The 23,185-nt window shown below is 43.9% G+C and overlaps 1 protein-coding gene across 1 annotated transcript in view; it reads left to right on the forward strand.

Annotated features, from left to right (window-relative positions):
- magixb (MAGI family member, X-linked b) overlaps positions 1-22,887 on the forward strand; it is a 41,243-nt gene extending 18,356 nt beyond the window's left edge. Inside the window, exons 4-18 of the mRNA XM_074643514.1 lie at positions 2,946-3,065; positions 5,257-5,430; positions 8,208-8,403; positions 9,682-9,752; positions 10,703-10,864; positions 11,550-12,075; positions 12,787-13,345; positions 13,649-13,712; positions 13,814-14,227; positions 19,348-19,548; positions 19,634-19,710; positions 19,828-19,974; positions 21,560-21,698; positions 22,067-22,170; positions 22,688-22,887. Of these exons, the coding sequence (XP_074499615.1) occupies positions 2,946-3,065; positions 5,257-5,430; positions 8,208-8,403; positions 9,682-9,752; positions 10,703-10,864; positions 11,550-12,075; positions 12,787-13,345; positions 13,649-13,712; positions 13,814-14,227; positions 19,348-19,548; positions 19,634-19,710; positions 19,828-19,974; positions 21,560-21,698; positions 22,067-22,170; positions 22,688-22,756 (3,023 nt within the window). The 3' untranslated portion in view covers positions 22,757-22,887. The remainder of the gene's footprint in view (positions 1-2,945; positions 3,066-5,256; positions 5,431-8,207; positions 8,404-9,681; positions 9,753-10,702; positions 10,865-11,549; positions 12,076-12,786; positions 13,346-13,648; positions 13,713-13,813; positions 14,228-19,347; positions 19,549-19,633; positions 19,711-19,827; positions 19,975-21,559; positions 21,699-22,066; positions 22,171-22,687) is intronic.
- The last annotated feature ends 298 nt before the right edge of the window (positions 22,888-23,185 follow it).

Raw genomic sequence — 23,185 nt, forward strand, 5'->3', positions numbered from 1 at the left:
TGCTTGTCCTGAGGGGAGGAGAAGAATCACACACATGTCAGATGCCATCAGATTTGCCATCAGATCTTTAATTAGACACCGAGACCTCTAATTTCCTTTCATATTTGTGGGTGGTGGTGCAAATACAACCCCTGGTGCAGCGTGGCACAAAGTTGATTACATTATACAGTAACAGCATGGTGGAGTTAAGGGTGAGCTATAATGATGGGCAATCACATCAGCCCTTCTCATCACCTTTCAAAGCAACAGTCAGTTTCCTAATGAGCCGGGAAGTGAGGGTCGAACAGAATCTCTTCTCCGGGAAGCACAGAGCACAACATAGGAAAACTCAACGAGAGCTGAAATCAATCAATTAGTCGATCAACAGAAAATTAGTCAGTGTTTAAAGGTGCTATTGATAACATTGATTGACATTCAGCCTCTAGATGTCGCATTCTCCCTCCCCCGTTCCATTGCGTTCGCTTCACAACAAGTCATTGCCAGACACTTACTGTCAATCTCTATCCGTTTTTTCCACACTAAGTGACGACCCAGAGACACCACGTGATACCAACGTTATTTTACTGCCGGCTCACACACAAGCCTTGTTAGAAGTTGAAACCAAATGTCAGATATCTTCCACAGAGATAAACAAAACATTCATTTTGGACCCACCAGAATTTTTTAAATTATTAATTCCCAATCATAATATTTTTTTTTCAGGAAAAGCCATACTTTTATTCTGCACTGTTATTAAGGCTCTATGGATGTATTATTTGAAAAATAAATATTCATCTACATAAAAATGTCACGGTGGTGCAGTGGTTAGCATTGTCGCCTCACAGCAAGATGGTTCAAACTCACAGGTTCAAACCCGGCTTGGGGCCCTTCTGTGTGGAGTTTGCATGTTCTCCCCGTGTTAGCGTGGGTTTTCTCTGAATGTGAGTGTGAATGTCTGTCTGTCTCTATGTGTCAGCCCTGTCATAGTCTGGCGACCTGTACAGGGTGTGCCCCGCCTTCGCCCAATGTCAGCTGGGATCAGCTCCAGCCCCCCCGCGACCCCAAATGGGATAAGCGGTTACAGATAATGGATGGATAAAAATGTTATCAATAAGACCTTTACATTAACAAGTGTATATGTTATTTTTTAAGCAAAAATGCAAAACAATCAGACGTCCCAGCTTCCAGCATTTTTCACTATTTTCTGACATTTTATAGACCAAATGATCAATCAATTTCTAATAAGTCAGTTGCAGCCCTCAACTCAACATATATAAATGTTTTTTTGAGATTCTTGATCGGTCTGTATGTATACCTTTGCCACCTAAAGCCGTGAAAATTGCTTTTTTTTGCATTGGCTTTTGTGATCAGAGCAGGTGGAAACGTAACTGCTGCCAGCACAAAATCAGAGGCCAGTGCCTCATCCTCTGTCGCTGATCGGGACGCGTACTGTACAGTAAACTCACTTTGTGCTACAGAAAGGAGAGGTCAGGCTGATGGAGATGCCTCCTGCTCTTTAATGTCTGTGTGTCTACATGTGTGACTTGGCTGTAGTGTGTGTGTGTGTGTGTGTGTGTGTGTGTGTGTGTGTGTGTGTGTGTGTGTTTGTGTCTGTTTAATTTAGTTTTTTTTCTGGCCTGTGTGTGTGTGTTTGCGTGCATGCTCTGTGCAGTCCTGCATGTGTCATTGTGGCTGGGAGAGCAGCTCCCAGGACAGCGGCGCATTAATCACAGGTTTTATAGGGTAGCTGGGTGTGACTCCCTCCTGCCGACCCCGCGCTGACATCACATGTGGTCCTCCAGGAGAAGGACGCAGATTTGTCCTCAGTTTGGGCTTGGTGTGATTTTTGTCTTGGGAGAGGAATTACTTGTCTCAAGGTCAGAACGGGCGCCTTTTAGTTTAATTTGCAAATGAAAATTATTCCATCAGATTTGACTTCCTGAGTAATATAAAAACGTGATATATTTCACACTAAACATGCCTGCGCATGTATTCAGTGGGTGGCAGATCAAAACACAGAACACATTGCAGTGTTTCTGTAATGATGCTTTCTTTCCCTGCTTTGGTTTAGACTCACTGCAGGCCAAGGTCAATGTGAATCAATTATGATGACAGACCAGTGATCATCTGAGAGCTCCATCTTTGCAATGGTGATCGAAAGACTTTAAGACTCTCACAGTGCCTCATTAATGTTTAATTCTGTTCTTATCGATCCGTTCATAAGAAAGAGGGCTTGGTAAATGCCTACCGTCATCATCGTGCTCTTCATACCAAAGGGCACATGTTGGTTTGTGGGTTGATGCTCTGACTTTACATCATGCTGTAATAAGAGAGGTCACCTGTTAATTGTTATTATCAATTATTACACGGCTTTGTGAATACTCAATTCTGATTGGTCAATCACAGCGCTCTACGGTCTGTTAATTCTTTATAACAGATCGTTGCTATGTATAACAGACCGTCGCTACGGGCACAGTTCGGATCTCGGACTTTGGCGGACCGTTTTTGTGTCAAATTATTGATTTCTTAAGTAAGTAGCCGTGTAATAAGCGGGATAATGAACAGCTAGTGGGTCATTGTTGTGAAATAAACCCCAACAGGGCGATGCAAGACCGCCCTGTTAGGGTTTATTTCACAACAATGACATGAATGTACATTATCCCTTACTTAATGTTCTAATTCAATGTGTTAACTCCTTTTGATAACTTTAAATACAACCAGAATAGATCCATGAAGTTGTTCCCTTTCATTGGACTATTTCTCTGTAATTTGTCAAACTGTAATGTTTGGACTATTTATAGTCTGCTGAGTTGCTGTTTTGTTTAAACACTGAATAAAGATTCATGACCCCCGATGAGAGGAAAATGCCGTGATTAATTGACACGTCATCCACGTGAGAGCTGGCAGTAATTCTATCCTCTTTGATGTATGCATACAAAATACTTCCTGCTGTCTCTCTCTCCCAGGTACAACCAGACAGCCCAGAGATGGGGAGATCTCAGGCGTAGACTACAACTTTGTCTCCATTGAGGAGTTCTTCTCCTTGGAGGAGTCGGGAGCGCTGCTCGAGAGTGGAAAGTTCAAAGGTGAGGTCGACCCTGCCAGCACCTCTAAGGCTCAATAATTAACTGTTTTAATTGTTTATCTAACACTATGGGCCTTTCTCAAACGGGATACTCTCTACTCCATTTGTAGTCACAGTCACAGCTAAATGAAGCACCCCTCTTTAAGGTGTAGGGTACAAATACAGCGGCAAGCTTTGGACGAACTTCCCTCTCTTCGTCGGAAACAGAACGTTTCGTAACCATGGTTTCGTATCAACTGTTATACACAGCACTAATAATAAGCTACAAAAGTAACAATGTGGGCAGAGAGGTGGGAGACTCATTACATTCACTCCACATAATATTTATTGCCAAGGTTTTCACATACAAGGAATTTGGTGTTTTGGTGCATAAACAAGAATCATACAGTAAATGTAGAAAAATTAAAATAAATATTAGGGCTGTCAATCGATTAAAATATTTAATCGTGATTAATCGCAAATTAATCACAATTTTTTTTTATCTGTTCAAAATGAACCTTAAAGGGAGATTTGTCAAGTATTTAATACTCTTATCAAAATGGGATTGGGCAAGTATGCTTGCTTTATGCAAATGTATGTATATATTTATTATTGGAAATCAAATAATAACACAAAACAATGACAAATATTGTCAAGAAACCATCACAGGTACTGCATTGAGTATAAATAACATGGCAAACTCAAGACCAACAGGCAACAACAGCTGTCAGTGTGTCAGTGTGCTGACTTGACTATGTGTTGACCAAACCTGCATGTGATTATCATAAAGTGGGCATGTCTGTAAAGGGGAGACTCGTGGGTACCCATAGAACCCATTTTCATTCACATATCTTGAGGTCAGAGGTCAAGGGACCCCTTTGAAAATGGCCATGCCAGTTTTTCCTCGCTAAAATAGTTTGGAGCGTTATTTAACCTCCTTCACGACAAGCTAGTATGACATGGTTGGTACCGATGGATTCCTTACGTTTTCTAGTTTCATGTGATGCCAGTCTCTTCCCTCTAGCTTTAAAACTGAGCCTGCTACAACCTTTGAAAGATCGTTTGCGTTAACAAATTTGCGTTTACACTTGTTATCGCGCTCATTTTGACAGCCTTAATACAGATATTTAAAAATAGGCCTACTATTTTCATGTATCTGTTTAAAATGAAAGCTTGGCAGGAATGTGCAAAAATATATTCTAGGGGATGTGTACTTAATATGGCGGACCCTCAATGTGCAAACGGAGTGGAAGTCGGTAGGGAGAGGGTGTAGGGAGTGGTTTGAGAAAAGCCCTGTTTCTTGGCCGGGTGCAGTGACTTCTTGGAGTCTCTGCTGGTCGCCTGGCAACCATAGGGTGATGCAAAGACTTCAAGAAGATAAAACGACTTGTTCATTTTAGTGAGTTCTAGAGGTGATGGTATAGATTGTTACATTTGGACAGAGCCAGTCTAGCTGTTATAAATACATATTGAAAACAGTTTTTTGTTGTGATGAATGAGGTTTAAATAGTTCATAATAGGACAGTCAGTTGCCATCTCTTTATATTGATGCCATCAGGTGTTGCTCAGCTCGTATCTACCCCGCTACCTCCTCCTCTCCCCACCATAAGGGTCAGAGTGCAGCCACTGATTAAAAAGCCTCCATACATTAGCATCCATAATTTATAAGAGTTTAATGGGAGGTATAAATGTCATCCTCACTTACCTTCCATGCGACATTGACGGACACGTCGCTACAGCGAAGCAATCGGGAGTATCAGCAGCATTGTGCGCGGCACCGTAGCCTGCAGGCTGGTGACCTTGTTGTGGAGTTCAGTAATCTAATGTTTCCCCTCAACCCATTTGGGTCTCCATGAGCCAAATGGAGGGGTGGAGGTAATTTAATTTCTTCTTTAGCAGCTGGAGCAGATGGCTAGAGCTGAGAATATACAATAATATACAGCAGATGATCTCAGGGGAGACATAATGCACATACTGTACATGCAGGCATGTAGTTTGTGCTGTTTGTGTGCATAATGACATGAAGCCACCCTGCTACTGAATCCCTGAATATATAGTCTTTTATTTCATATCAGACTGGAACTCATAAACATGTTAATGCAGACTGTGTCCTGTTGCTGACCACCGGCGTTTCCACACAATTTTTTACAGTTTTTCATTCATTGCAAAAGCCATTACTCAAGACGCCTTCCTCCTGTCCCTCTCTGTCTCAGGGAATTACTACGGCACGCCTCGGCCCGTTCACATCAGCGCGGAGAGCCCCCCCATCACCTACCAAGAACACCGCAACCTGCTCAGAAACTTCCGCACACGCAGCAAATCCCTCAGCAACCTGGAGAAGGCTGCAGAGGACGGTGAGAACAGCGAGGATGACTCTGGCCTGTCAGGCAAGTGTTGCTAAACCTGGTCTGTGTGACAGCATTTGTGGGCAAGGTCATACATGTGAAGTGGAGTATTAAATAGTCATTGGCGCCCTTTTTTAAAATAGTTTTTCAGACATATCGACGGTGGAAAACCTATCTCTTAAGCCCTGCACAGTGGCCAGCAGCTAAACACTGCATTGTCCCTCTATCTATAGCTCCAGTCTCTGATACCCAAATTAATCAATCATTATCACGATTAGTATGCTCTAAACTCTCAGTGGGGCGGTGGCCTCATCGATCGCTGGATCACCTCCAAAGGAAGGTCGGGCTGCCTTTAGGTCGAGCAGGCAAGGAGGTAAGCAGATAGGCAAGTGTGCACACATGGAGGTGAGGGAGTCATGTGACAAGTGTTTGAATTAGATCATTAGGCTCACCTCACACTGGAATAGCCAACACACGGTCGATATGGATTTTTGTTCTCTCATGAGGCAAAACTTTTTCTATTTTGGTTGTGATGGATGACTCATTGTACCAGATGTGGTTTATTATGTTAGAACGTTTTAAAGGCTTATTAATCACCAGTGGTAGACAAAGTATTCACATCCTTTATTCAAGTAAACGTAGCAATACAACAATGTAAAAATACTCCATTACAAGTAAAAGTTCTGCATTCAAAATCCTACTTAAAGGACCAGTGTGTAACATTTCTGGGGATCTCAGAAATGGAATATAATATTCATAACTATGAATTGAAACTAAGAATTGTTGTGTTTTCGTTAGCTTGGAATGAGCCCTTCATATCTACAAAGGGAGCGGGCCCTCTTCACGGAGTCCGCCGTGTTTCTACAGTAGCCCAGAACGGACAAACCAAACATTTGCTCTAGAGAGAGTCTTTCCTGTTTTTACGTTACCTGAAGGCCACCATAGTTCTCCAACACGCTTGTCAAACTGCGTTAACGTGAGCTGCAGAGTGCAAAACCGTGGTACCGCCAGTCGCCGTCTGACTTCTATTGATCCTAAAGTAGTGTTATTATGGTAAGGATGGCCTCGGATCAAGGTGAACGGCGTTACTATGCGGCTCACGTTACACTCTTGGAAAGGGAGGAGTGAGTGGAGGGGTACTCCATCACTAGATGCCACCAAATCCTATACACTGTCCCTTTAAGTAAAAGTACAGAAGTATTATCAGAAAAATGCAATTTAAGTATCAAAGTAAAAGTACTTGTCTCGCAGGAACATGCCCCCCGTGACTGATATAGGTGGAGAGACTCCAAAGGGGGGTTGTGGGATGATTAATGGGGTTGAAAAGAAGAAAAAACTAAGTTCTGCCACAAACATTGGCGTTCATTTTGTGGGTGTTTCTTTAATCTTTGCCTCTTTGCCTCTTTTTAATTAGTTTGATCTCTTTGGGCCTCAGTTAAGAGGGGAAATTTCTCTCAAAACTGCTAAAAACTTGGAAACGTGACAAGGAACCCCAACTACTCCCTTAGTAAGGGATCACAAACTAAATAGGTTGGGAACCACTGAAATTAATTTTTGATAATGCATGGTATTTGAAAAGCTTATGTAATGTTGTTTTTATGTAATATCTCCAAAGTGTGCAAACATTTTAGCAATCATACATGTGGTGGAGAAATAAGTACAATATTTCATTAAATGACATTGCATAAAACAATATAAAATACTCAAGTACAAGTACCTCAAAACTGCACTTTCCACCACTGTTAATCACGTCATCTATATAGAAAAAAAGCGTATTGTAGAGTTGGAGAAGAGACGGTAACAAGAAACTAGAGCACACGAGCTGAACAGAAGGCGAGCATGAGATTAGATGGCTAGGGTAAGGGAGTGAGGCAGCGACATAGGGTGGTGATGGAGGCAGGTAGGGAGGCTGAGTGTTAGGAAAGGTGGAGGCAGGGAGCCAGAATGCTACAGCAGATAAGAGTGAGGCGGGCAGGAGTGGGAGGTGAGAAACACAGGCAGGCAGAGATCCAGATAGCTAGAGACGTGCTCCAAACAGGCAGGTAGGGCAGCAGGCGGCCTGATGGGGGGGGGTTTGAGGTGAATACAGGATTCAGGCAGGATGGAGTTAGAGAGAGCCATCCAACACTCTGACCTGTGCTGAGTCATCCTTCTGAAGTGATACCGTGTGGGTGGACGGGTTCGGCAGGACTTGTCGAGTACAGCGGGACTCAGGACACCCCATGTTATGTCCTGTGTCTCTCAGATCCATGCTGGAGCTGAAGGACAGCTACAAGGACAGCAAGGCTAAAAAAAAAGAAAAAGCTTATTTTTCTTCAGCTGGTAGTATGATATGCATGGTCACACACTCTGCCCCCCTTAGAGGGAGGACAAAGCTGGCTGAGATGCTGACCTCAGGTCTTTTTGCCTGACATGGTATTGACAGCATCAGGTCGTTACAGATTGCAGGAGAAACTTTTAATGATATTTCCATCAGGAGAGACTCGTATGAATTGAATGGTAATTTATTTATTACAAAGTGCACAAATGTATGAATAGTAACAGTCTTTGGCGATTTAGACCCAATGTGACATAGTAAGGGGGAAGTGATGCCGTAGTTGGATTTTGATTATTCCCCCCGGGTTTAGACACTGGTGATGGTGGTAGTGAAAAGATTGATGCAGATCCAATGAAAGAAAGACGAGCAGGATTACTCTGATGTGATGAATCTGGAGGTGATGGGATGGTGGAGGGTCGAATAAATGAGAATGAATGAGATTGCACCCCTAGTCTTCCTGACTGAATTTACGCATAAGCTTCATATCACTCTACAATTTCAGGAGGCTCTGCAGGTGTCAGCAGCAGCGTCCCTCCTAGTCATCGGTCTCCCGGGCGACCCCGTGCGTCCAGCAGCGGGGATGGTCGCGTCGTAGAGAACGGGATCATCGGCAGCAGAAGCGGTGCAAGGGTGAGAGGTGTGATGCCTGATCACTGGGACCAGGCCTTCAGTGACCCCGGAGAGTCTCACTACACAGAGTGAGTATCTGCCTGTTCTTCACAAATCTGTTAAAGGAATAGTTCAACATTATGTGCTCATTAAGCTTATTTACTTTCTTGCAGAGAGCTAGATAAGAAGATCAACACTACTCTTATTTGTTCACTAAATATGAAGCTGGAATCACACAATGGTTAGCTTAGCTTGGCATAAAGACAGGGAGGAAGCAGCTAGGCTGACCTACCAGCACTTCTAAAGCTCACTGACTTAACACATTATATCAAAAACTAAAGTCCAAAAACAACAAGTTGTGGTTTTGCAATCTGCCTCCTCTGTGTCAACGTCTGTTTCCCCACCGGTTTGTGATTCCCCTTACCTTCACCTGAGCTCAAATGTATCCCTAACTTTAAAGGATCAATATGTAATATATTTCCTGTAATAAATCATAAAATGACCATGATAAGTCATCAGAGATTAAGGAAACATGCTAAATTGAAATACTGGCTTCTCTGACAACAGATGTTCTCCTTGGAAATTTCCATTCCGGTCCGGAGCGTCTGTTTTTGTTTTGGCCAGTGTGATCCCGTCCACTGTGGTGGAAGTGATTCCGACTACTACTGCTGGCCAGCGGCAAACGCGATCGTGTCTAGGAGGTAACCCTCAAATTGTGTAAACTTGGGCTAACTCCTATCAGTCACACCGGAGGAGCGGACGGGCCACGGCTCCAATGTTTGGAATTTGGACTGCTGTTACCCATTTTAAACGCTAGCTCTCATTGCTAAATCTTTTTCCTTTAACAAGCTGCTTTCTTCGATGCTTAACCTCAACCCGAACATATCCCAACACCAACCAGTTAACTCTACAATGACTAACCATAACCTAATCTAAGCCTTAACCCCAACCACGGAGGTCAACGGTACAGGAAACACTATTCGAAGGTGAAACAAACTTCGAAACGAAACCGTAAATTCCCATAGCTCATTGTTTTAGCCCTTAAGTTTATGGATACAACATTTAAAAAAAAAAGCTATAGTATGTTATAGCTTCAGAAGTGCTGATCAGAAGTGTTCATGCTAAGCTAAACTAATTGTCTCCTGGCTCCAGCTTCATATTTAATTGACTGATATGAATCTTCTCATCTAAAGTGAATATTCGTATTTCCCAAAATGTCAAACCGTTCCTTTAAACATGATCAGAATACATCAGTACATACTATCAGTGGCAGGCATCTCTGTTCTGAGTGTATTACATTTCATATTATATCCAACGCTATTATGTTTCTGAAGAGGGAATCTTTTCTTTTGCTTTGTCTCTCCAAGCCGCACCCCAAAGAGGACCAACTGGCAGAGTCCTCGAGCCTCAAGCAGGGAGACCGTCTACAAAAATGAATGTGAGCCTCTTTTTGTGTCCTCCTTTCTCTCTGGGATGTAATTATTGCAACACTTGTGACACATTTAACTGTTGAACAGCCCTAAATGAAGCTACGTATTTGTGGAGAACGGAAGTAGCAGACAGAGCCAGCTTGTTCGAGACAAATGAGATGGAATGAGCTTTTTAGCTGAACGGAGACGTGTAAGTGATTAGGGCCTAAAGCTCGGAGCTGCTGGCTGTGAGCCAGACTCACTGCTGAGGCTGGCAGGGTCGACACGTGGACGGCATGTGACTGGCAACTTAATTTCATAATTTGGTCACATGATTCGTCGTTAAAAGAACAAGGACGTAATCTACTTTTTGATGTGTGTCTGACACGGCTGAACTGTAAGGAACCCATCTGTTATGGTGCTGTAATCCCAGTAAAGTGCAGTACACTTCCATCACCAGCAGAAGGTGATATAATCCCCATTATGGTCTGAATTAAACTGCATGTGAAAGGATTACTGTAAAATCTGACGCTCAAAATGTGCCAGGGTGTTTTAATGTATGCGACTTGGAAAGAATGCTACTCCACAAACAAACATAGGGCCAAAAAATAAGAAGGAAAAGTAAACTTTTTTGATGCAAAAGTGAGAGTAAACCGTAAATAAAAAGACCCAGATTGCAGAGCTGAATTGGGTCAATCTAAAGGATTACGTGTCTGATTTTAAGGAGGTAGTCTGTAATGCATTCTGCTTTTAATGCAATCTTTACACCAAACACTTTTGGTTTGTGTGCGTGTCTATTTAATCATTTAGTTTTATAAACACACAGGAACTGAAACTCTCTTTCTCTGATATTACTCTGGTGGTATTCTTTTTAATCCTTGCTGCCTTGAAGACTTTTTTCCTTGGAGGAAAGCATCATCATTACCTCATCATCTCTCTCTCTGTTTCTCTGTCACTGTATATCTTCGGTGACTACCAGGGTTCACGGAGCAGCCCGGGGAGCTCAGGGGTTTCCCCGTGCACACACACTTGATCAAGGGCTCCAGGGGGTTTGGTTTCAACATTGTCGGGGGCAGCAGGCCAAGAGAGTTCCTCCAGGTCTACAGCGTGACTTCAAGCGGACCCTCAGCACTCAAGACAGGTGAATATACAACGAACCAGGGATGATTACTGCATGAGGAAGCTAGTTGAAATGTAAAAAAGGTGACATCAACTGGACACCGGAGGGGACACATTCTCAGACACAAAGACAATACTTACTGGTATATTATTAATAATAGTACACAACATATCTGCAGACTGAGAACTACGGTCACTGGAATCTTGCAAAAAGTTGAAATATTTGAATCAGCGGTGTCTTAACATCTCTCCAGTTTTCTGTCTCCACTCTCTGGGATTATACCTTTTCTGATCTCCCGCAGCAAATGTATAACACAATCAGTCCTTAATCCTCGAGGCTAGCGCACCATAATCAAGCTATCATAACTCACGCATATGCAACGGTATACGCATCCACTTCACACACGCACACAAATGCCCATACAGGCAGTTACTACCACTCTAGGAAGCCACAGCACAAGCTGTCACAGCAGGGGCTGATCTAGTTCATATCTGTTAATAGGTTTAGAGGGATTAGTTGGTTGGATTAGTCCGCACCCACACAAAACACACAGACAGTGTTTCATTTGCAAAATACACTTATCTGCACACTCAAGCATATGAAAATGGTGAAGCAGTAAGACTGACAAAGGTGTGTAATTTTTACGGCAGATGATTAAAAGTATTATAATGATATCTCTATGTGTTTTCTTTTTGTGCTTTATTAGCGGACATCCTGGTGTACATCAATGACGTCTGTGTGTTGGGAGTGTCTCACAAAGAGGTGGTGGAGATGCTCAAGTCGGTGTCAGTGGGCCACAGTGTGGACGTAGAGGTCACAAGAGGTTACCCCATGCTCTACAACCCCGATGGTTGTCCCAAGCAGCCCGCGCCAAGGCTGCTGGACAGCGGCGACCCCATCCTACCACCCACCACCACCCAGCCTCAGCCTCTTCACCAACTACCTCGCCTCCCGACACCCACTCCCCACACCCAGCACTTTAACTACAACGGGGTCCACAGCGACATGAGCTACATGGAGCCAGGCGTGACTCTTGATGCCAATGGAAACGCCATGTCTTTCGCTACCACACAACTGCCCTCGTACAGACGCTCCAGTATGAGCAACGCGCCCTCTCCCCCACCTGTGCGTCCTCCTCGTTCGCTGAGAAGTCTAGCCCGGCTGCAGTCGTTCGACCCGACGCTCGCCAGCCAGAGTGACAGCGAAGTTGTTTCTGCCATTGGTTCACACAGGTAACACCTACACGTATACGGCACAAATTGGTTCCTGCAGAAATGTGCTTTTGAGCTGCATTCATTTGAATTTCTAATGCCCTCCTCAAGTGTGTAATTAAAACAATTAGCAGTTGATTGCAGTGATTTGAAGCAGATTTTGAATCGTACAAATTAGGGCTGTCAATCCATTAAAATATTTAATCACGATGAATCACACATTTTGTATCTGTTTAAAATGTGCCTTAAAGGGAGATTTGTCAAGTATTTAATACTCTCATCAACATGGGAGTGGGCAAATATGCTGCTTTATGTAGGTGTATGAAAATATTTACTATTGGAAATCAATTAAAAACACAAAACAATAACAAATATTGTCCAGAAACCCTCACAGGTACTGCATTTAGCATAAAAAATATGCTCAAATCATAACATTATGTTATTACTATTTTGATAATTGATTAATTGTTTTAGAGCAAAAATTCCAAATTTCAGACAGTTCCTGCTTCTCAAATGTAAGGATGCTTTTTGTCATATATGATAGTCAATGAAATATCTTTTTTGACATTTTATAGACTAAACGATTGATTGAGAAAAGCAATTGGCAGATTAATTGATAATGAAAATAATCTTTAGTTGCAGCCCTGAACATTTCAGTACCAGGAAATGTGTGAAAGCAAAGACATATTTTATTTTCGATTGATTTTTACTCCTCACATTCTTTTCCATCAGGGCCTCAATGATCCGTAATCACAACAATAACTCCCTCTCAGCGCCCCCTCATCCTTATCATTACGGCACGTCCAAGTCGTCTGAGAGTGACCTGTCCACCTGCACCCTGTCGGGGTCCCGGCTGCCCCTGCCTCAGTCCCCGGGGAGGCCCTCGTCCTCCCCCGGCGGCCCCCGCAGCGCCCACTCCCGCCTCTTCAGACCGCAGCCCTCACACCTCAGACCTCCCGCCACCCCTGAGAGCCCCCGCCACCACAGAGGCTTCAACGGTTTCCATGGCAACACCAGCCCCACTGCGAGTCCCAGCAGCGTGTCCTCTCCCGGGGCGCTGAGTGTGGGCAGCGGAGTTGGCAGCTTCAGCGGAGGGGAGCTGGTGCCAGTGGCCTTGGCCCAGACCGAAGGAGACGGAGGACTCGGCTTCAGCGTGATGGCTGGCGGTCCAGGAGGCAGGATGACTATAGTGAAAAGAGTCTGGGACAGGAAGCAGTGCAGCTCCCTGCAGCCAGGGGATGCTATTGTCAAGATCAACGGAGCAGATGTCCAGAGTCTTAGTTTTGCACAGGTAATGGAGGACCAAAGTTCAATCAAAGCATGATTTTCCCTTCTCAGATGGTTCATTTGAATAATGTTTTTGTGGCCTGAAGAGATCAAACTATACAGTATTTCACAAAATAAAATAAAATTAGAGAGAAGTCTGAAAATTACCACAATTTAGAGTAAAATTATTCATAAGAATTCATCTCCCTTCCCCCAGATTGACAACCACTGGCTGAAAACATGCTAATCAATCAAATTTAGAGATGAACACTCAAATATACCCAAAGAATTTCAAAATAAGTCACAATATATTCATGTTTGTTGACAGGTACAAACAGTTCTCCAGGAACACACCAAACAGGCAGAAGTCATCTTGTTGGTTTACAGAGGAGGTAAATGATTCACATTTGTCGTAGAGTCATTCTAGTGACTGACAAACAAGCATCCACTGTGGCTAAATTCATCTCACAGTTATTTTCTCTCTCATTATCAGGTGTCTATCATTCAACCATCTCCCCCGGCTCCCACCGGAGACTCCCTCCGCCTCTCCTCCGCCCCCCTCCTCCACCTGTCGGTTCAGACAACTCCTCTTTGTTCCCAGAAGCTCTGCCTGTGCCCCGTACCTCCGTCAGCGCCCCTAACTCCCCAGCCCCGATGCGCTCCTCGCTGGTCCAGAGCACCAGCTTCTTGGAGTCCATTCCGGTGACCCTCACCATGGAGCCCAAAGACTGGATCAACACGGGCCTGGAGGACGAGGCCGGCGGTGTCACGGTGCCTGACTCGGGTCTGGAGAGGCAGGGTGGCGAACGAACGCGGCCGCTCCGAGGGTTTGATGTGGAGCTGAGGAGGAAGCAGGGAGAGGGCTTTGGATTCGTCATCGCCTCTCAGGATGTGGAGAATGGCAAAGGTGAGAGCCAACTACATGTAAAGCAAGTGAAATGCTTTAAACATAGCACATATTGGTTTATGAAACTGTATTTTGATGTGAAGTAGAAGTGGACGGGCGTTACGCAGCATTAGTTGAACTTCTCTGGCCCAGTAGAACCATTTGGTTATCTGCCCGGGAAAACAGGTTTCATTTGGATGCCCTTGTGGACAGATGCACCATTAGGTAATTACAGATTAAAAAGTGGTCACCATGGCGACATGCCACCGGATGAGTCATGATGCATCATCAACCCTTTTCTTGTAACATGTCGTTTTTTCCCCAGGTTGGTTTTTATTTGAATTGTTGAAGGAAATCCGTTTTGGCATCCGCTATTGTCACGAGTTCACTTTTGGCTAGCTAGGAGCAGGGCCCTGGCATTTTGGCCCAGACCGGCCCACCACAATCTATCACACAACACCCACCTTCGAGGTCCTCATATGTATAGCCTACCAACCACGCCACTACCTGAAAACATTAAAGCTGGGGAAATGAAGGGAGATTAAGAGAGAGGAAATATGATATATACCTTTTTAAAAAAATACAAAAAATTCTGGCTATAAAAGCCCAAATTTGGTTCCTCTGACACAATTTAATGTCACTATTACATTATATACACTGATCTTAATTGCCTGTCTGATTGTAAACATGTAGTGAATTATGTAAAGGAGAATTAGGCTTCTTCTTTTTAGCCCACACAGTCTGTAAATAGCTATTAACGTTTTTTTTAAAGGGGGCAGCAAATTTGGATATTTGGTATCAAAAACTTTTGACATTTTGAGATTTCTGCAAGAATTGCATTTTTCAACAATTGGATGGTGAGCACTTCTGTTCTAGAAACTGTTCAGAAACCCCCTTATTGTCAATCTACCTAGAAAAGCCATCCATCCTCTGAATGCCCTAGGTCTTTAGTTTGTGGCTGTAAAGTTTAATGAGGCTGTGATTATCCTAGAGGTCACCACAGGTCATTTTATTTAGTGAGGTCAAATTTTAAAAAAAAAATGGTCTCACTACAATGAAATGGCTACTATGGGGACTAACATCATCACACATGAATACAATTGGGCTCATTGGATCCACAAGAGTCTCAGCTTTACAGTAATATTCATATATCATACATCATAATATTCATGCCATTCCAAGTGTTTAGGGACCCCAGTATGCAGAAATATTCAAACACACCATTTTAGAATAGGCGATAATAACACATTTATATTGCATACAAAAAACTGCATGGTTTTTGCCCCAAACTGCATGTGATTATCATAAAGTGGGCATTTCTGTAAAGGGGAGACTCGTGGGTACCCAGAGAACCCATTTTCATCCACATATCTTGAGGTCAGAGGTCAAGGGACCCCTGTGAAAATGTCCATGCCTGTTTTTCCTCGCCAAAATGTAGCCTAACTTTGGAGCGTTATTGAACTAAACTTAAACTGTTAAACTGAACCTGCTACAGACTCTGTGGGGTCTCAGGGGGTTTATATTTCCTGACTGATCAGAACTTTTGTAATTAAGAATCATTAGGCCTTATTTATTATCTTGAATCTTTATATTAATTTAACGAACAAGATATAATGCGTTAATCAGTAAGGCTTAGAGGTGTTGATAGGTCGATTTTGTTACCTTAGAACAGAGCCACACTAGCTGTTTCTCCTCTAAGCTAAACTAACTTCAAATTGACCATACAGACATGAGAGTGGTATCTATCTTCTCATCCAACTGAATAAGTGGATTCCCCAAATGTCAAAATATTCCTTAAATAAGTTAACAGGTTATTTACATCTACAGTATATCTTTTAAATTCAATTAGTCTAAAGCAAAAATGTATCACATCACTAGTATCTCCCTCTGCGTGTCTCTATCTGCTCTGACCAATGTTCTCTGACCTGACAGCGCATTGAGGCTTGTTTATGTTCTGTCTGGGAAGCGAACACATCCTGCCCTGATTAGCTTTTAGTGTAGTGCTTATGAATAGCCGGTTAACCGCAGCATCCCCATGATGAATTACCTCCCGCTCCTCTTCCTCTGTCTCGCATTGGCCGCCCTCTGTTCCAGTTTGATGCAGTCCAATTAGCTTTATGGCCCGAGCGAACACACATTTATGTTTTCATGGTGAGATAAAGGTTGTAGGTGCACCTGTCTCTGCAGCACAGGGACCCCCTCCATCCCTCCCTCCACTCTGTCCTCATTCTCCCCTTCATTTTCACTCCTGTCATGTCACCGAAATAAGTCCTCTCTGTCCCTCCATATCTGCCTTTATCCTCTATCATTTCCTCTTCCTCTTCCTCTCATCAGTCTTTCCCTCCATCGCTCTTATCTCCCTCACAGGCTCCCACCCACCCACCTACTCCCTCCCTCCCTCTCTCTCCCTCACACCCCTGTACTCTGCAGTAAAAGCGTCCAGTCTGGTTTTTCAAAAGATTAAAACTCTCCCCTTTTCTCTCTCTCTCTCTCTCTCTATCTCTCCCTCCGCCTCCCACCTACCTCTCCATTGCTCTCTGAATGCTCAAGAGAAATCTCACACTGAACATTTCCCTCGCAGAGGAGCAACAGAGGGGACGGCAAAACCTGTGTTTTAGCTCCTGTTGACCGTTACACGTGAATCTCAACACCTCCAAGCTGCCCAACAAGGGGATTTAGGATTCATTTTTTTGTGTTTTCTGCGCATGCTAATCAAAGAGCCATGCTGGAGAGACTACAGTCTGCTTTGAAAACTGTGAAGGAGTCCAGACGTAATTATTTGCTCCACTTCTTGTTTCATGTTTACTTAAAAAAAAAAAAAAAAAAGGGGGGAGGGTATTGGTTTGGTGCAGTGTTTCACTGTTTAGTTGTTTAGCTGTGTGCATGATGAGCTAGAGGTTATAAATCTGTGTTGCACGCTAAAGTTTGCTCTGTCAGATGTTGACTCTGGCTGTATGAAAGTTAGATCCACATGTTCTAGATGTCTAGATAGTTGATGAAACTGATCGATATGCATTGTGGGTATTTTTTTTTTTACAGTTATACTGGATGATGCAGAGACAGCAACGTATGAAATTTAAGATATGTTTAACCCAGAAAGGCTTAAAGCAGCATACGACATGATGTGGTGTATTAGAGCCATTAGTCAGCTCCACAGGCAGCAACATGAATGGATTTAACAGATAGCATTAGCAGTGCTGAGTTCAGCATTAACCACCCTGCACACACACACACACAAGATCAACATTGCTCTCTCCCCAGTCTCTCGGCATGTACTGGGCATCTGCAGGCTGCTGTGTGGAGGTCTGCACTGGCTTGATGCAGAGGGGGGATTTTACGGTGGTGGGTTGAGGGGGTGGAGGGGGAGGAGGGGGCAGCTCCCACTCCTGAGCTGTGATCAGTGCCAGCGTCAGAGGCTGGCTGGCTGGCTGCTGGGCATACTGCAGTGGGATTACTCTGGACAGGAGAACATGGAGAGCCAGAGGAAAAGACACTACGATATAAAGCAGTCCATTTGGATGCATCTGTGTGTGTGTGTGTGTGTGTGTGTGTGTATGTGTGTGTGTGTGTGTGTTTGTGTGCTGAGTACATCTGTCCCAATCCCTCTGCGTGAGTCACTGTGTATGTGGTGCACGATGGAGCTGTGTGCGTGTGTGAGCATGTGTATTCACGTGTTTTGGCGACTGTTGATGTCAGGCCGATGTTTTATGCATGATAAGAAGACTATTTGTAAAGCTGCCTTGGCTTTGATTTGACCTGATTGCCGTTTCTGCCTGGGTCACCCAGATTAGGCCCAGATTGGAGATGCAGACTCTGGACTCATGAATTATAGGCTGGACCTTTTAGCATTTTAAATATGACATACACTTTATCTCAGATTCCTAGCGATTTTCAATTTCACGGCGCTCCATAAGACAATTTAAACTTGCTATTTTTATCCTGGAGGGATGTAGACTGAGGGGGCGATGTACCTCAGCTGAATGAGTCTCAACATTTTTTACGCTCCCTGATGGGTTACATAAGGCCACTGGCAAGGCTCTAGAGGGGCCAGCTGTCACCAAAGCACAGCGTACCCCCACAGAGGGGTCAGGGATGGAGCAATAGGGGGTTTACTGAGATACAGAAAGAGGAACAGAAGATCAGAATTAGAAGACAAAGCAGACAGAGACAATCCAGCTAAAAAGATGAGATTAATGGAAGCAAATTTATTTTTAGGCTGCTCAATATTTTTCTCATCAACCTCAGACACCGACCAGAGTTAAGCTTAATTGTGAGCGATCTCCTCGTACAGAAGATAAGACAAATTGAGTTCCTGTCTCATACATGCAGCTAATTGTCCTCGCTCACATTGTACACGCACTTCAACTCAGAGGTCAGTTGAGTCAACTTCACTCTCCTGTGTACAACAGCTTTCTAGGAGTGATATGTGGTGCGTTTGGGGTGGGAGATGACGGCCAGAGTTTTCCCACATGGAGGAGAAAGACATTTTGTGGTGCCAGCAGAAAGAACTAAATATTGCAGCGTGTGTTTTTATTGTGTATGCTAGAGGCATACTAATGCAGATGGACTGCAAGTTTGTGGATCTTTTAAGAGCCGTGCGTAAAAGTCACAAACACTGTATAAACCGATGTGTAAATATCTAAAGTCTGTTGTTATGTGCAGTTTGACAGATTTGGGACATAAAAATATTGCTGTAAAGCCTGTGTTTCCATCACAGTTTGTTCTTGAGCAGGAAGACAAATCATTGAACAGTGAAAAGCCGTTCCTGTTGTGTCAGCGGATGGAGATGATAGATGGGAAGATGAAGGGGGAGAGGAGAGTGTTTCAAGGAGACAGTAGGGGGGAGGTGTAAAGGAAGGCTTCTGTGGGAAGTAATTTACGAAGTACACCCTGCCAAAAACAATCCAAAGCTTAATTTCGGCTTGTTTTAGGAATGCTGGCAAACCCAGCGGTGAAATAAATCTTCCTGCTTTTAAATTTATCTACATTTGACCCCACTTATTACTCTCTTCCTTCAGTTAAAAGGAAAGTTTTGGGGCTGGATGGAGTTTCGTGTTCCAAGTCAAGCGTGAACTACTCAACAACAAGCAACAAGTCATTTAAAGTAGTAGTGACTGTTTGATGTTTTCTGTCCTCTTCAGCTGCTTCACTTCTCCCCCACCGGTTTGTGACGGTACGTCGAGGCAGCCCGGCGGCCAAGAGCGGTCAGATCCGGCCCGGAGATCGATTAGAGGCCGTAGAGGGACGCTCGGTGGTGACCCTGCCTCATCGGGAGCTCGCTCAGATCCTTCGTCGAGCAGGAAACACGCTGCGCCTCACCATCGTCCCCCGTCCCAGCACCTGTAAGCATACACATGAATATCCAGGAAACGCACACAAATACACTGCCTGGGTATTGACTCACAGTTCAATCATAATCTTTTTCAGATTCTTCAAGCCTTTCAGAAACCACTGAGTATGACCCCGGTCACAGAAGCAAAAAAGGTCAGAGGTCGCGTCCAAAGGTGAGCGACTGGACTTTTGCTGTAGCTCATCTTATCCACTGCCTGTCTGAGTATAATATTCCCTACTGTGATGATACTCAGTCATCCCTCTCTGCTCTCTCTGCTCTCGTCAACTAGCGTGACTCCAGGTATTACAGCGTGGACCTGGATCGTGGCCACTCAGGCTTCGGCTTCAGCCTCCGAGGGGGCAGCGAGTACAACATGGGCCTCTACGTCCTGGGACTGATGGAGGGGGGGCCGGCCTCACGGAGTCTAAAAATGCAGGTGTGTTGGCTGTGTGCATTTCACAATTTGTCTATATGTATACTACTCTTTTACTCTAATGTATTCATACCATATACTGTATGCATATCTGCATTATTCTCTGTATCGTCGTCTCAATCCAATTATTGTTATTTGCACTGCTGTGAGTGAGCATGTGCAGTCGTACTCAAACTTTCTTTTGAATAATTCACAGCCACACTTCCAACAGACATTTGATGAAGTCAGGGTTGATTAATGCCACACTAAATACTTCTAAATACAAACAATTATGTATTCTGCTCCTTAACTCTCTTTTGGTAAACTTTTCAGTTAAAGCAAAGACACTTAAAATCCTTGAAAATGTGATTTAAAATCTGAAGTTTCTCTCAATAACATAAAATATTCATGAGCAATGATAAAAATTACAGTTTTGACAACAACAAAAAAAGTAGGTGTTATTGATAAAGCGTTTAAAGGAACAATGTGTAACATTTCAGGGGATCTATTGGCAGAAATGGAATATAATATTCATAATTATGTTTTCATTCGTTTATAATATTACATTCCATCACCTATATTCCAGTTTCAGTATCACCGGAAACTAAGAATCGTGTTTTCGTTAGCTTAGAATGAGCCGTTCATATCTACATAGGGAGTGGGTCCTCTTCACAGAATCCGCCATGTTGCTCTGCCATGTTTCTATAGTAGCCCAGAACGGACAAACCAAACACTGGCTCTAGAGAGAGCCTTTCATGTTTTAGGTTACATGAAGGCCACCGTAGTTCTTCGACATGCTTGTGAAACTGCGGTAACGTGAGCCGCAGAGTGTAAAACCGTGGAACCGCCAGCCGCCGTCTGACTTCTGTTGCTCCTAAAGTAGTGTTATTATGGTGAGGATGGCCTCTGAGCGAGGCGAACGGCGTTTCCACGGTTTTGCACTCAGCGGCTCACGTTACCGCAGTCTTGAAAAGGGAGGAGTGAGCAGAAGGGTACTCAGTTGGTTGCAATCTGGAACCACACCACTAGATGCCAAATCCTACACACTGCACCTTTAACAATAATCTTCATCAGGACTGCATGGATGTGGTTTGATCATATTTGACTGACAGTGAATAATCCTCCTAAGAGGGTGAAATTATATCTGCTAAACATCAATAATTGTGAGAATGTGGCCATGCTAGCGTTAGCATTTAGTGCAGTCTCACAGAGCCGCTAGCAGCATATCTATAGACTAGTCTTGTTTCCATTTTATCCACTGTCAAGTAATGAAAGTAAGTAATCACAATACAAGAGGCCATTTTGAAGACAATTTGACTTGTCACAGTAGGAAAAGTACAGGTGTAAATAAATTCCATTTAGCTGCTTCAGTTTCAGGGTGATGGTATTATCCATGCTGGCTCACTGTCACACTGTCATGGACTACTAGGACAGAGCCATTGTTAATGTTACTAATATCACCTGTGCTTTTCCCGCCATGATAAGTCAAAATATCTGCTGTATCTTCGTTACTGTGGCACATTTATATAGCAGAATATTCCGTTATTTTACTGAGGTAATAGATGTGATATCTAAAGTAATGTCGTGGACGTTGTGTTTGTGGCTGCAGGTCAGTGATCAGCTTGTGGAGATCAATGGGGACAGTACAGCAGGAATGACCCACAGCCAGGCGGTGGAGCAGATCCGTAGAGGAGGCCACCGCATCCACCTGGTCCTTAAGAGAGGAAACGGCTACGTCCCCGACTATGGTGAGACACAACGAGAAGATTTAGGAATATTTCAGGACCATCTTGTGTTTATGTGGGAAATTGTAAGCATGAGAATATGTAAAACTTGAAACACAAGACTGAAAACTGTATTTTGCATGTGATGCCTTTTTCTTGTGTGTGTTTCTTCTTCTTCTTTACCTGTGGGATTGGTTCTAACTAACATGTTCTACCCTTTTACTCTTTCTTTTTCTTCTGTGGTGTTTTCCACCTTTTAACCCATCCGATCCTTTTTGTTTTTAACATTCCCACACAACGTTTCTTCCACCTGTCTTGGTTTTCCTTTTCTTCCAAACATTTATCTCCCTTCTGCTCCACTCCTTCTTCCATTTCTTTTTTCTCTCTCTCAGTGGAGCTCTCCAGTTTGTCTCTATGTATGACCAACTCCAAGCTAGGCGAGCCTTGCTTCTATGTCATTGGACGGACAGAGAATACGCGGTTGGTAATGGTTCCTGTTAGTTCTCCCATTTTCTGTCTCTCTACATTCCTCTACTCAGTCACCACTGCCGTCTTCACTTGTAGTGAAAGATACCTTACAGCCTGTGTGTTGGTCCTCCTGCTTATAAGATGATCAACTTAAATAATGGTGCAGACATTTACAATATTATACCGATTTCCTGCCCAATTCAGTTCCCCTCAAACCTACCTCTGAGCAGGCTGCACCAGCTATGCAATTTCTAAGTCTTTAACGAAGAAAATGGTGCAATTACATTCTTGTGGAGCACATTGATGATCAGATGTGTGTCGTATTTCCATTGAAAGGTTATCTGAAGGTTGCACTAAAATAGAAAAGCAGCTGTCGTTACACAAGCTAATCTAATGCACTAACAAAAAAGCATGAAACAAAAAAAACACTTTCTGGATATCAGAGCTCTTTAATAACAGATTACATAATGCTCTCTGCTCTTCCTCTCTTTTACCTGCCTACTCAGTCTGTTTTTTCCCTCTCTCTCCGTGTAATGTGTGTCCAGGCCGTGAGCACAGAATCGCCTCCCCCTCCCTCCTGCATCACCCCAAGGAGCAGGGTCTGGCTGCAGTAGACTCCACCGGGCGGAAGGGGCGCAGCTCCAAGCAGAAGAGGAGAAGCAGGTCTTCGGATGGACGCGAGAAGGAGAAAGGGACGGGAAGGAGCAGGAGAAGACGGGGCTCAGAGGGAGGAGGAAGCTCGGGTTTACAGAGCCCCGTCTCCGAGCTGGGAGAGAGCTCTCGGGAAGCTGGAGACAAGAGGAGGAGGAGGAGGAAAAAAGAGTCTCAGAGTTTACCCAGAGATGCCCTCAGGAATCATGACGACAGTGACACAGACAGAGGGACGACGAGGGGGAGGAAAAGGGAGAGGGAGAGAGGAAGGAGCAAAAGCAGAGGGAGGAAAAGTAGAAGTGAGGAGAGGGAGAGAGGGAGGAGCAAAAGCAGAGGGAGGAAAAGTAGAAGTGAGGAGAGGGAGAGAGGAAGGAGCAAAAGCAGAGAGAGGA

This window comes from Sebastes fasciatus, chromosome 8, assembly GCF_043250625.1.
Source record: "Sebastes fasciatus isolate fSebFas1 chromosome 8, fSebFas1.pri, whole genome shotgun sequence".
In the NCBI taxonomy this organism is placed as follows: Eukaryota; Metazoa; Chordata; class Actinopteri; order Perciformes; family Sebastidae; genus Sebastes; species Sebastes fasciatus.